Raw genomic sequence first — 13,984 nt, 5'->3', positions numbered from 1 at the left:
GCGAATCACGGCGGTCACATGACCCTAAAACCCTGCCCCGCCTCCCGGCTTCTAAAACACTTAGGGCCGGGAGGCGCCGGCGCCAAGGGGTTAAATTGTATGAATTTTCATTCCAGTTATTCAGTATGTTTCACTTTGAATTAAGATTCACTGGGGTTAATTTACTAAAACTTGAGAATTCAAAGTCTGTGCATGGTAGCAAATTAGCTTCTAACTTCAGCTTGTTCAATTCATCTTTGACAAAACTTGGAAGCTGATTGGTTTCTATGCAGAGTTGCGCCACATTTTGCACACTCCAGTTTTCGTAAATCAACCTCAATGTGTGCTGGTATAAATGTGTTATATTGCACAAACACACTGGAAGTTTTTATCTGACATGCTTGAGGTGTGTTGTTTTGCATTACAGAGATGCCTTGGTGAAGCAATGTGGGTTTAACAGGTATTTGCAAACAGAAGCACCAAACGTGAACTCAAGTGATTTATTTTAGTTTTTGCAAAATCCACAAACTTTGCATGTGGTAAATCCATGCAGTTAGTACAACAATTTCAAACCGCTCACAAACCCTTTCTCAAATAAAGCATGTATGCTGATACTTGCTTTACTTGAGGGCGGACCGTGAGCATTTTGAAACTATGGAACATGTAGAATTATCACACGTGAAATTAGTGGATTTTGCAAGTAATTAAATCACTTCAAGTGCTGCAGAACTACTATTGTGGACTATTTTCTATATATAGAAACAGAGGGTAAAGCACCTTAACCTCCTGCACTCCTTTTTCACTCCTGCGCAGACAAGAGCTATGTAGGTGTGTATGTATATGTATTTTTTATTTAATTATAATTTTTTTTAAACTATATATTTAATTTTTTTAATTCTTTCAAATAAATACTTGTATATCTTTTTCCCCTTCCATCAGGTACGACCTCAGCCTGCATTATTAAGGCTCCTTCACACAGCAGGAGCAAAAGGAGACACATTTACCATAAAACAGGTAAACTCTTTATTATGTAGCTTTATATGTAGTCCTTGTCAATTTTATACTGTATATGCACCTGTGGAGCGAGGTCAGTATGATTTCTGTGCAGGTCAGGTTTTGGAGATACCGTGGTAATCCTTTCTAATAGTTACTAAATTTTGATAAACGGTAGAAGATGGTGGTTTGTTTCGAATTGCATGTGGGTAGGAAAAGATTGCACTTGTATACAATTATTCAAATTTGATAGGTTTGCTTCTTTTAGGCCTGGTATGATTGAGCATCACATAAAAGGAGGTGATGATAAAATGCACCCAGGCAGTATAGAGCATAGAACAAAGTATCTCAGTAGCCACATGTGCAAAAGTGAATAGACCAATAAATGTAATTCTGTAAATGTATCTAAACTAACACAATCGCACTTATGATCACCAATTTATTTCTAGATTCGCTGTATTAAGTTTATACTATAAACTTGTGTATGACTAGTAAATTTGGTTTTGTAAATGGGTTATTACCAATATCCACTTCTTCTCTATTGATTCAAGGGACTAACCATATAAGGGCTTTATTGGGAGGTCTTTTTTTTTTTTTTTTTTTTAAAGCAACCATTTAAGACTGTTTTTTGTATTGTTTTCTTTTACACAATGTTCATGTACCCTTATTCCCCCTGACCTTCCCCCCTATAACCCTACTCCACTTGTCCCTGTGTTTGTTTTTTTTTCTCTGTTTTGTTTTTTGTGTGTTTTTTTTTTTTTTCCTAGCGTTCTAAGGTGATGTGTCTCTTTTCTTTATGGAGAAATCCCTCTTAGCTTATCTAGTTTTATTTTGGCTTTGGGATCTACTATCAACCCTTCAATCAACTCCCCACTGTCTTCTAAGGGCTCATGTACACTGCAGCTGATAAACTTTAGGAGCTGTTCAGCGTTTTTTTCAGCAGCCCCTGAACTCACCCTAATGTTTTCCTGTGTCCATGTACACATCTTTGTTTACAGTCGTTTACAGGCATTTTAGTTTACAGTCGTTTTTTTGAACGCAAAAAACTTGCATTCAGCAGTCGATTTTATCAGCGTTTCAACGCTAAACGCGGAAAATCTCGTTTATAAGCATTTACGTTTTGAATTTTTTTTTTTTTATTAACTCTTCCAGTTCCCGATGCTGTCCAGAACCTTTTTTCATCTACCAACTTGTCACACATTGTAATGACCAATTCACACCTCAGATCTCTCCCACCCTTTGGAAGCGTTTTTGAACCGCATACAGTTTGCATGATGTGAAATATAACATTGCTTTTTATTGTGCCTGTTCACATATATATGGTGCACCCTCAGTATGAATTTAGTGTGGATTCAAGAAGAGTCCTGATTGATTTCTGAGCAGTGCGGTCCAGTTCAGATGTGAATTACAGTCTACTTGCGTGTAGTTGGCCTCGGGATGCTATACATGTCCGAGACCATGGTCCTACCCCCAAGACTCTGAAGAACCTGCATAGGGACCAGTGATGTGCAGAAGTAGGACAGGGTCACCCTGTGTAGTTAGTTGAGTTCTCTAGGAAAGCTTCTGAACTGCATCCACACCACTCCTGAACCGCTGAACAACTACTTTGTACAGAATTCACAGCTGAAACAAAAATCCTGTCCTGCGCTGCATCTGAACTGGTCCTGAACCGCTGAACAACTACTTTGTCAATTTGTTGTGAAAACAGAGCTTCAATTTGCACTACTCTTGTGAATCCAATGGTACTATGCCAGTCATTAGAGTCCCTATAAATGAGGAACTACTGCTTTGAAATGACAGAGCTCAATTCTTTTAGTACACGTGGGTGTATGCCCTCTGGTCCAGGTGCTTTATTCAACTTTTTTCAGTCGCAATATTTTTGGGCCATATCAATTTTGAGCCATAGTGGTTAATTTGGAGCTATGCTTTGCTTTCCTTATTATTCTGTTCTGGCTACCAAATTTCTATGTATTTCTGAACATAAACTGCTATATGATTAAGTAGTGGTCCTTTTTACCTCTGTACATTTATGTATTTTTGTAGTTGAAGTAACAGTGGGGCAAATACCTTTGCTGTGATATGACAGAATTGGATATTTGTATCTCTTGTATAATTGTGCTTATGTGCTGAATAAAGCTTTATTTCAACAGCATTCCTGTTATGTATAATGGTGTAAACCTCCTGCGCTCCAAATATCCGAACACTATCACAGAGAAGCTGCTAACATTAAATCATATACCAGTGATCTCTAAATATAAATACATAAAAATGCAGAGCTACTTACAAACATAAAAAACATGAATAAGTGTATACGTCCACAAATAATACAGTAACACACTGTGCAAATCAGTGAAATGTTGCTCACCCAGTGCCAACATAAATTAGTGGAATCATGCATACAATACCACAAATCCGTGTGATAAAAATATCCCAAATAAACAGTGATGGTGACTAATAATAAATGTGTCTCCACTACTAATGAATATACATGCGATCTATTCCCAATAAACCACCAAACAAATATGTATCTCTTAAATATAAAATACACATATATATAAAATGCAAAAACAATAGATGAATATACATACCATCATATATTCATAAATATATATGTATATATAAAACCCCCAAATCAGTGAAACATAAATGTGTGTAATAAATGTGCATACAAGTGAACAAAAACGGTGTAATCACACTCAATAAAGGATAGTGCTAGTGGACATGACACGGGAATACAGGTGTACAACAGTCTGAGCAGGAAGAAGGAAGAGCTCAGACTGCACTCAGTGGCTGCAGCCACATTGTATAGCTGTGGGCCTACAGTTTATGATCATGCACATCTCGGGAATGCATGCTCTTATGTTCGATTTGACATAATTCAGAGGGTTATGACCCAGTTCTTTGGCATCGATGTTGTTATGGTGATGGTAATAACAGATATTTGATGATAAGATAATCAAGAGGTCTAAAGAGATATTGGCGCTGTATCTGACTCTATCTGATCCTATGAGTGCTGACCTTTTTGAGGAGATTTGTGTGCGGTGGGAGCACATCAGTGGAGTGGCTGCAGACTTGAAGGATCTAAGAGAGGGATCCCTAAAGCGCTTTGACCCGCAAGGGTCGAAGTTTTAAGGTGAGAGGCTTATCTGGCCGGTGGTCGGATTGTCGTCTGTCAGCAGTTTAATCCACTGTCACACAATATCAGCACGAGTGTCATCGTTCATGCGATAAAGTGTTATGATCCATGTTTACTGGACTTTATAAGCACAGATCAGAAGTTGGAGTTTGATCCTTTTGAGTGTGAATTCACCGTTTTTGTTCACTTGCATGCACATTTATTACACACATTTATGTTTCACTGATTTGGGGGTTTTATATATACATATATATTTATATATATATACATGATTGTATATATATTCATCTATTGTTTTTGCATTTTATATATATGTGTATTTTATTTTTAAGAGATACATATTTGTTTGGTGGTTTATTGGGAATAGATTGCATGTATACTCATTAGTAGTGGAGACACATTTGTTATTAGTCACCATCACTGTTTATTTGGCATATTTTTATCACACGGATTTGTGGTATTGTATTCAGTATTATATGCATGATTCCACTAATTTATGTTGGCACTGAGTGAGCAACATTTCACTGATTTGCACACAGTGTGTTACTGTATTATTTGTGGACGTATACACTTATTCATGTTTTTTATGTTTGTGAGTAGCGCTGCATTTTTTATGTATTTATATTCCTGTTATGTGGTGTGGTTGCTCTGGATATTATATTGGTTGCAAAATAGTGTAGATAATGGTATGCAGACCTTTATTGCTAATTATGTGTTTTCCCAATGTACCTAAATGCTCACCTATTGCCTGTAATGTGCAATTAAGAAAACTGAACTTTTAACTAGCCATAAAATCCTTTTCTTTGAGTGCATATAGGGACACACGTCCCTCCCCTCTGTTCCCATATTCCACTCCTACGAGTGCTTGTTGCTAAACTGAGGCAGGCTTGGAGTGAGAGAGGTTATACTGGGCTGTTTCAGCTTTGTTTTTCCAGTGCCTAATCTCCTAAAGGCAGCCATTGGCAACCTAGCGTACCTGGACACTCATTCTGTGCCTCATAATGTACTCCAAATTAAAGTATTTTAAGGTAAATTAAAAATTCGGTTTTCTTGTTGTCTTACTGTGGATATTTATGCTCAGCAGTTTTATATTTTGGAAGCAATGTGCACTGAATGAGGTCATATGCTTGCTCTCTACTCATGGCATGTAAACCTTTAACTTCTTTTTAGGTTATGCATTATTTGGGACAGTACATAGTGGTTAAACAGCTGTACGACAAGCAGCAGCAGCACATTGTTCACTGTGGCACTGATGAACTTGGAGAATTATTGGGCATTACACACTTTTCAGTGAAGGACCCAAGGTAAGAGGTTTCTGAAGTAAGAAATTATCAAAGTATATCAGCTTAAGTATGCTGTTGCGGAATTGTAACTGGTGTGGTTTAACACTTGCTTTATCAGAGTTCATTGAAGCTTGGGTTCCTAGTCCAAGTCTATCATCACTGTGGGTCAGTAAGCCTGACTATCACACTGTAACAAATTTCTCTGCTTGACTTCACACAGGTGCGCTTTTTTTAATTCTCTGGTGCTGTGTTAACTAAAATTCTTACTACGAGATAATTTTTTCTTTCGGAAATAAGGTGTATGGTAATACTAAAATATATAAGTATCGCAGCGGTCAGTTGTTGGATTAACCTTAGCAACATCATTTAGGCTGCAGTACAGTGGAGACTGTTACTGTGACAGACCAAAGTGAACAAACATGAAACATTACAATACAGAAATGGGTGTTGTGGACTATTCAAATGAAATGCTAAAGAAGTTAAGTTAAAGGTGGTATATAAAGGTGCACATTTAATTACTGCATCTAACCTTTCCTTTGTTGGGCACAAGTAGGCAATGGGACTTTTTTCATGAAAAATATTTAGACCGTTATTTTATCCCTTATTTTTTTATTTGAAACAGAACACCTAAAAATTTGGAGTCTGAATTAGTAAGCAGGTTGCCAAGCAAAGGATTGGCACATGTATCCATCGCACCCAGGCAGACTGACCAAAGGCTGCTAAAGGGGTGTTACATTTGTTACTATGGTGGTTTCTGTGATCCTTCCAATCTGAGCCACAGTTCGATGCCAAAAACACACATTGTAGTTTTCCAGTATCAGTAGTCACAATGTGCTCCTTAGTAGTGTGGTGTGTCCACAAAACAAATGAGGTATTCTTGGGTGCCCTGTTCTTGTTTAGGTTTACTCTTGGTACTCCGGTTTTATCCTGCACTCTAATCATATGGCGGTAGGTTAATTGGCTTAAGCGAGCGCACCCAAGGTGGCCAAAAAGTGTTAGAGATACACAGAAATATTATTATTATACAGGATTTATATAGCGCCAACAGTTTGCACAGCGCTTTACAAAGTGAAGGTAGACATTACAGCTACAATACAATTTGGTACTAGAGGAAACAGAGGACCCTGCTCGTTTTTTTGTTCTGGTTTTAAATGAGCAATATCTGTCTGAGCTGTATCAAAATTGGCTAGGTTGAGTGCAAAAAAGGTCAGCTGTTGTTAACACATGCCCAAAAGCTGGTGGGACTTATTTATATGAGTTTAAACTGTTACTAAACCCACAGCAGAAAAATCTGTCTGTATATGCAGTAAAGCATGCTTGTTATACTCACTGTGGAACCTAAGGGGTTAGTCCTCCACATCCTGTAAAAAGGATGTTTGATCCTGTCTTCTCTGACCCTCCCCTTCTTCCAGTGTCTCCCAAATATCTCCTGATAGAACAGAGACTAGGGGCAAGTTTTACATGCTCAGTTTGGTTTGTATTGCTAGTTTTTTTTTTTTTCTTCTTCTTGGGAGAGTGTATATTTACTAAAATAATTGCATTTCCATGTTCTGTGTACTGTGGTTAACCAGATAAAGTGAATGCAGGGTCCTGGGTTTAGTAACACTTTAAATGTGCAGGGAGGTGAATAAAATGGTGCACTCGAAGGGCTTGAGCAGTATGTGGCTTATTGTAATTAACATGTTTACAGTGGGGATCGAAAGTTTGGGTACCCCAGCTAAACATTTGTATTAATGTGCATAAAGAAGCCAAGGAAAGATGGAAAAATCTCCAAAAGGCATCAAATTACAGATTAGACATTCTTATAATATGTCAACAAAAGTTAGATTTTATTTCCATCATTTACACTTTCAAAATAACAGAAAACAAAAAAATGGCATCTGCAAAAGTTTGGGCACCCTGCAGAGTTAATATCTTGTACTGCCCCCTTTGGCAAGTATCACAGCTTGTAAACGCTTTTTGTAGCCAGCCAAGAGTCTTTCAATTCTTGTTTGAGGTATCTTTGCCCATTCTTCCTTACAAAAGTCTTCCAGTTCTTTGAGATTTCTGGGCTGTCTGTCACGCACTGCTCTTTTAAGGTCTATCCATAGATTTTCAATTATGTTGAGGTCAGGAGATTGTGAAGGCCATGGCAAAACCTTCAGTTTATGCCTCTTGATGTAATCCCCCGTGGATTTCGAGGTGTGTTTAGGATCATTATCCATTTGTAGAAGCCATCCTCTCTTTAACTTCAGCTTTTTCACAGATGGCATCAAGTTACCATCCAAAATTTGTTGAAATTTTATTGAATCCATTTTTCCTTCTACTCGTGAGATGTTCCCTGTGCCACTGGCTGCAACACAACCCCAAAGCATGATTGATCCAACCCCATGCTTAACAGTTGGACAGAGGTCCTTTTCATTAAATTCTGTGCCCCTTCTTCTCCAAACGTACCTTTGCTCATTCCGGCCAAAAAGTTCAATTTTAACCTCATCGGTCCACAGAACTTGTTTCCAAAATGCATCAGGCTTGTCTATATGTTCATTTGCAAAGTTCAAACGATGATTTTTGTGGTGAGGACGTAGAAGAGGTTTTCTTCTGATGACTCTTCCATGAAGACCATATTTGTACAAGTATCTCTTTATAGTGGAATAGTGTACCACAACTCCAGTGTCTGCCAGATCTTTCTGGAGGGATCGTGCAGTCAAACGTGGGTTTTGAATTGTTTTTCTCACAATCCTGCGAGCTGTTCTGTCTGATATTTTTCTTGGTCTTCCAGATCTTGCTTTAACTTCCACTGTTCCTGATGACTGCCATTTCTTAATTACATTCCAAACAGAGGATATTGACATCTGAAAACGCTTTGCTATCTTCTTATAGCCTTCTCCAGCTTTGTGAGCGTCAACTATTTTCAGTTTCAGTTTTCTAGACAACTGCTTAGAAGAACCCATGGTGCTGATTGTTGGGGCAAGGTCAGATGAGTCTGGGCATTTAAAACCTTTGAGATTGACATCACCTGGTCTTCCCAGACGATGATTGAGAACAATCCATGACACTGGCAGGTCTCAGCTTGGCAAAGGGGGCAGTGCATGCTATAAATTCTGCAGGGTGCCCAAACTTTTGCAGACGCCATTTTTTTGTTTTCTGTTATTTTGAAAGTGTAAATGATGGAAATATAATCTAACTTTTGTTGACATATTATAAGAATGTCTAATCTGTAATTTGATGCCTTTTGGAGATCTTTCCATCTTTCCTTGGCTTCTTTATGCACATTAATACAAATTTTTAGCTGGGGTGCCCAAACTTTCGATCCCCACTGTATGTAACAGCGAAAAGTATTCTTTTAAAAGGGTATGTACACACAAAACTACTTACAGCTGAACTCTGGGCAGACACATACAAAGTTTGTGCGTGTATGTATGTATATGTGTGTGTATATATGTATATATATATATATATATATATATATATATATATATATATATATTTTTTTTCACTAACAGACATACTTACCTGCTCTGTGTAATAGAATTGCACAGAGCGGCCTGATCCTCTTGTGCCACCATAGGAAGCTCAATCCTTAAAAATGCTACTTGCACCACAAATACAGTTAGGTCCATATATATTTGGACACAGCCACAATTTTCATACTTTTGGCTCTGTATGCCACCAGAGTAAATTAAAACTAAACAATCCAAATGAATTTGAAGTGCAGACTTTCAGCTTTAATTCAAGTGGTTGAACATAAATATCAAGTACAAATTTTAGGAACTGCAACCATACACAGTCCCTCCATTTTCAGGGGCTCAAATGTAATTTGGTAAATGAACATAATCATAAAATGTTAATTTTTAACATTTTGTTGAGAATCCTTTACTGGCAGTGACTGCCTGAAGTCTGGAACCCATGGACATTACCAAAGACTGTGTTTCCTCCTTTCTTATGCTTTTCCAGGCTCTAACTGCAGCGGTCTTCAGTTGTTCTTTTTGGGTCTTTCTGCCTTTAGTTTTGCCTTCAGCAAGTGAAATGTATGCTCAATTGGGTTGAGATCAGGTGATTGACTCAGCCATTGCAGAATATTCCACTTTTCCTTCAAAAGCTTCTGGGTTGCTTTTGCAGTGTGTTTTGGATCATTGTCTATCTGTAGAGTGAAGCGCCGTCCAATCAACTTTGCTGCATTTGGCTGAATCTGGGCTGACAGTATATCTCTAAACACTGCAGAATTCATCCTGCTGCTTCTGTCTTTGTCACATCATCAATAAACACTAATGACTCAGTGCCACTGAAAGCCATGCAAGCCCATGCCATCAAACTGCCCCCACCATGTCATCTGTTTTACAGATGACGTGTGCTTTGGATCATGAACTGTTCCAAGCCTTTCCCACACTTTTCTCTTCCTCTCATTCTGGTACAGATTAATCTTAGTTTCATCCGTCCAAACAATGCTTTTTCAGAACTGGTCTGGCTTTTTTAGATGTTTTTTTGGCAAAAGTCTAATCTGGCTTTTCTATTCTTCATGCTTATGAATGGTTTGCACCTTGTGGTGAACCCTCTGTATTTGCTTTAGTGAAGTCTTCTCTTGATTGTAGACTTTGACAATGATACGCCCACCTCCTGGAGAGTGTCCACTTGTCTGGATGTTGTGAATGGGTTTTTCTTTACCATAGAGAGGATCCTGTGATCATCCACCACTGTTGTCTTCCATGGACGTCCATGGCTTTTTATGTTGCTGAGCTCACCAGTGCGTTCTTCTTTCCTCAGAATGTACCAAACTGTTGATTTGGCCACTCCTAATGTTGCTGCTCTGTTGCTCTCTCTGATGGATTATTTAGTTTTTTTAAGCTTTACAGTGGCCTTTCGCTTGCATGGACAGCTCCTTTGAACGCATGATGTAGGTACACAGCAACAGATTCCAAATGCAAATACCACACTTAGAATCAACTCCAGACCATTTACCTGCTTAATTGATGAAGATATAATGGAGTAGCCCACACCTGGCCATGAAACTGCTGTTGATTCAATTGTCCAATTACTTTTGGTCCCTTGAAAAAGGGGGGGGGTGGCTACTCTTAAGAGCTGTAATTCCTAAACCCTTCCTCAAATTTGGATGTACATACCCTCAAATTAAACCTGAGAGCGTGCACTTTCAGCGCACATCCATTATATAACTATAGCTTGAATATGTTTTGTTAAATACCTGACAAAACTAAAATTGTGCCTGTGTCCAAATATATATGGACCTAACTGTGCACAGCGCAGCTTGGCCCCTTCCCCCACTTCCTCGTTACAGGATTTGACAGGAACAGGAGCCAATGGCTTCTGCTGCCTCAGCAAAGCTTGTGAGAACGGGGAGAGACGCTACAGATTGGCACAGCGCTGGATCAAGTTGGGGCTCAGATAAGTATAAGGGGATTGAGAGGGCGATACGAATACCTAAACTTTACCTTTAATGCAGGGACTGTATTAAGGTGAAATGTTTAGGCTTTAGAAACACTTTAATTCAGTACTGTATTCATCAATATAATAAATCATATAAAATAGGCGCATAAATTATTCGTGTTTGCCCTTAATCTTAAACAAAAACACCCAAAAGTCCATGTGCTGAAAACATAATTAAATTGTAGAAATAAAAGTGCCAACTTCTTTTCTTCAGAAAATACTTTCACCTTCCACCAGTGCACAAACCAACATCTAATACACTCACCAGAACTTGGTGAGAAAAGGACCTTTAAGGAATTTTTAGGGATCCTAAACCCTCTTTGGTGCCACGCTAGGGAAAATCTTCACCCTCCGAATAGACTCCACCATCCAACCAAAAGAAAAAAACTCACATAGCATAATATTGTCACACAATAGTAACTTTTTCCAAATGGAGATTAAGGCCACTCACATGTTAAACACTTGCTAAAGACATGTTTATTATATATAATAGTCTTCAGTTCCAGCAGATATACAAACTTTTCCTTCCAGGACTCTCACATCCACAGTGGAACAAAGACAGGACTCCTCTTAGACCAAACAGTGAACCAAGATGGCTGCTGGAACGCACCGCTCAGCGTGCGCTCCACTCACCGGAAATGACGTCAGGCGCATGAAGTGTGGACCGGAAATGCGCATTTCCGGTCCACACTTCATGCGCCTGACGTCATTTCCGGTGAGTGGAGCGCACGCTGAGCGGTGCGTTCCAGCAGCCATCTTGGTTCACTGTTTGGTCTAAGAGGAGTCCTGTCTTTGTTCCACTGTGGATGTGAGAGTCCTGGAAGGAAGAGTTTGTATATCTGCTGGAACTGAAGCCTTTTATACATAATAAACATGTCTTTAGCAAGTGTTTAACATGTGAGTGGCCTTAATCTCCATTTGGAAAAAGTTACTATTGTGTGACAATATTATGCTATGTGAGTTTTTTTCTTTTGGTTGGATGGTGGAGTCTATTCGGAGGGTGAAGATTTTCCCTAGCGTGGCACCAAAGAGGGTTTAGGATCCCTAAAAATTCCTTAAAGGTCCTTTTCTCACCAAGTTCTGGTGAGTGTATTAGATGTTGGTTTGTGCACTGGTGGAAGGTGAAAGTATTTTCTGAAGAAAAGAAGTTGGCACTTTTATTTCTACAATTTAATTATGTTTTCAGCACATGGACTTTTGGGTGTTTTTTAAGATTAAGGGCAAACACGAATAATTTATGCACCTATTTTATATGATTTATTATATTGATTAATTATCTAAATTTGCGCTGTTTATTTATATTTATATTGTTTGTGTTTTCACGATTGGCACAGCAGCATTTTTAGAGTGTTATTTGGAAAGTCTTGGCGCAGGAATAAGTTTTCTTGTATAAACATTTTTTAAAGTATTGTATTCATGCCAGCATCCGTGTAAACAGAGTTCTTATGCAGCCCATACGTATCTGCAGAGGGATACGTTGGGGCTGTCCCCTATCGCCGCTGTTTATATATTCTGGCGATGGAGCATTTGGCTCAAGCTATCCACAGGAACCCTGACTTACAGGGGCTCTGAAAAGGTGAACAACTGCAAAATGAATTTGTTTGCTGACGATCATCTTTTATGCATCTTAAACCCTGGGGTTGCCCTGCCCTTGCTTCTATGGGAATTTGCCATTTTTCACACTCTTAGTAATTTTAATGTTATCCCTCACAAATCTACAGCCTTTAACTTTACCTTGTTTGCCGACGAGAGTTCGACTACTGTCCAGTTCCTTCCCATTTCGGTAGGCCATGAAATCTATGCGATACCTTGGTGTTCAGATCTCTGCAAATGTGCCTGAATTATATTAATTAAAATTCTCCCGTCTCTGGTCTACATTGAGACATTCGTGGCTCAGTTGAGCGGCCCTTTCTAAAATATGCTCCACTTTCTGTACCTGTTCCATACTGTCCTGGGTTTTTTTTTTTGTTCCCGTCTATCCCCTCCTCCTTTTTCTTCACTATGCGGTAAGCCATTCTTCGCTTTGTTTGGGTTGGATCCCCCCTGAGGCTCCACTATAACCTTCTGATGCGCAGGAAAATTGATGGCAGATTGGGTTTACCCCATTTACCATATTACTACAAGGCTGTACTCCTAACTCATTGTAGACTGGATCGTCATGATGCGGTCAAGCACTGGGTGGTCCTTGAGAAGACTCATGCTCCTTGGATGCTTCCCTCCAGGAGACATTCCATCACGATGTTGCCGTTCTGCATACCATCTCTCCTGCGTACATGGGACTTGTTGCTCAAAGACCTGCATGCCTCTACTCATGTTGGCCCCTTAACCTTAAGTTCTAGGTAACCCCATGTTTGGCCTGGAATTGACAGTATCCCCTTTTCCTGGGTGGACCCGAGCCAAGAAGTCACCTGTTTGTTCAGCTTTGCAACGTGACAAACTATGTCCTCTGGCTGCACTTTTGTCTAACCTACCTCATGCCCCAGGATGGTGGTGGCTATACTTCCAACTTCAGGACTTTGTCTCCTCACTTTCCTCCGAATGGCTACTCTGAACAGGGATTTGACCTCTTTTGAGCATCTTTGTTCACAAGACAGACAACCCACACATAGCACAAATTAATTCCATCCTCTTGAATCATTCATACTCGGAGCCCCCTTATTACATAAGCGATTGGTAACGAGAGCTAGAAGTCACTATCTCTGTGGCTGATCTTGATAAGATCTATACTCTTACGCATAATGCCTGCCTATCTGCAGCAGTTCAAGAAAAGAGATACAAAATACTAATGCGGTGGCTCCATAGAATTCATCCTTTAATTCCGTCCGATTGTTGGAGATGTAACCACCCTCAAGGTTCTATGCTTTACATTTGGTAGGCCTGCTTCCTGAAACAGTTGCTTTGCGGCACCCGTGCCGAATAGCTGTAGTTCAGATGGTGGGCTCTTTGAAATGGGTGGCACAGCAGTGCATATTTACAGAGCATAGTGAATGTGTTACTTCAGTAAAGGAAGTAAATCCCGTGGTATTATTCAAAAAGTAAATTTACAGTCTTCAAATTTGTCCTTAGGAGTAGGCTAGAACTAATTGAAATTCAATGTGGAAATTAATGTTTTTGGTTGTTGGCCATAGATGTACTTTATCTGGCAATCCTGTTATTCTGGCATTTCTGTCTGCAG

General features: G+C 39.2%; 1 protein-coding gene across 3 annotated transcripts in view; it reads left to right on the top strand.

The window, feature by feature from the left end:
* MDM4 (MDM4 regulator of p53) overlaps positions 1-13,984 on the top strand; it is a 119,087-nt gene that overhangs the window by 47,342 nt on the left and 57,761 nt on the right. For all 3 annotated transcript variants that reach the window (XM_089681147.1, XM_089681146.1, XM_089681145.1), the window contains 2 exons: positions 919-993; positions 5,279-5,412. In XM_089681147.1, coding sequence (XP_089537273.1) covers positions 919-993; positions 5,279-5,412 — 209 coding nt within the window. The remainder of the gene's footprint in view (positions 1-918; positions 994-5,278; positions 5,413-13,984) is intronic.

The sequence above is a fragment of the Staurois parvus genome, unplaced genomic scaffold (genome assembly GCF_062004578.1).
Source record: "Staurois parvus isolate SC_StPar_1 unplaced genomic scaffold, SC_StPar_1.0 ptg000261l, whole genome shotgun sequence".
Classification (NCBI taxonomy): Eukaryota; Metazoa; Chordata; class Amphibia; order Anura; family Ranidae; genus Staurois; species Staurois parvus.
The sequence above is the reverse complement of the archived record's forward strand: the minus strand, read 5'-3'. Positions and strand labels throughout refer to the sequence as shown.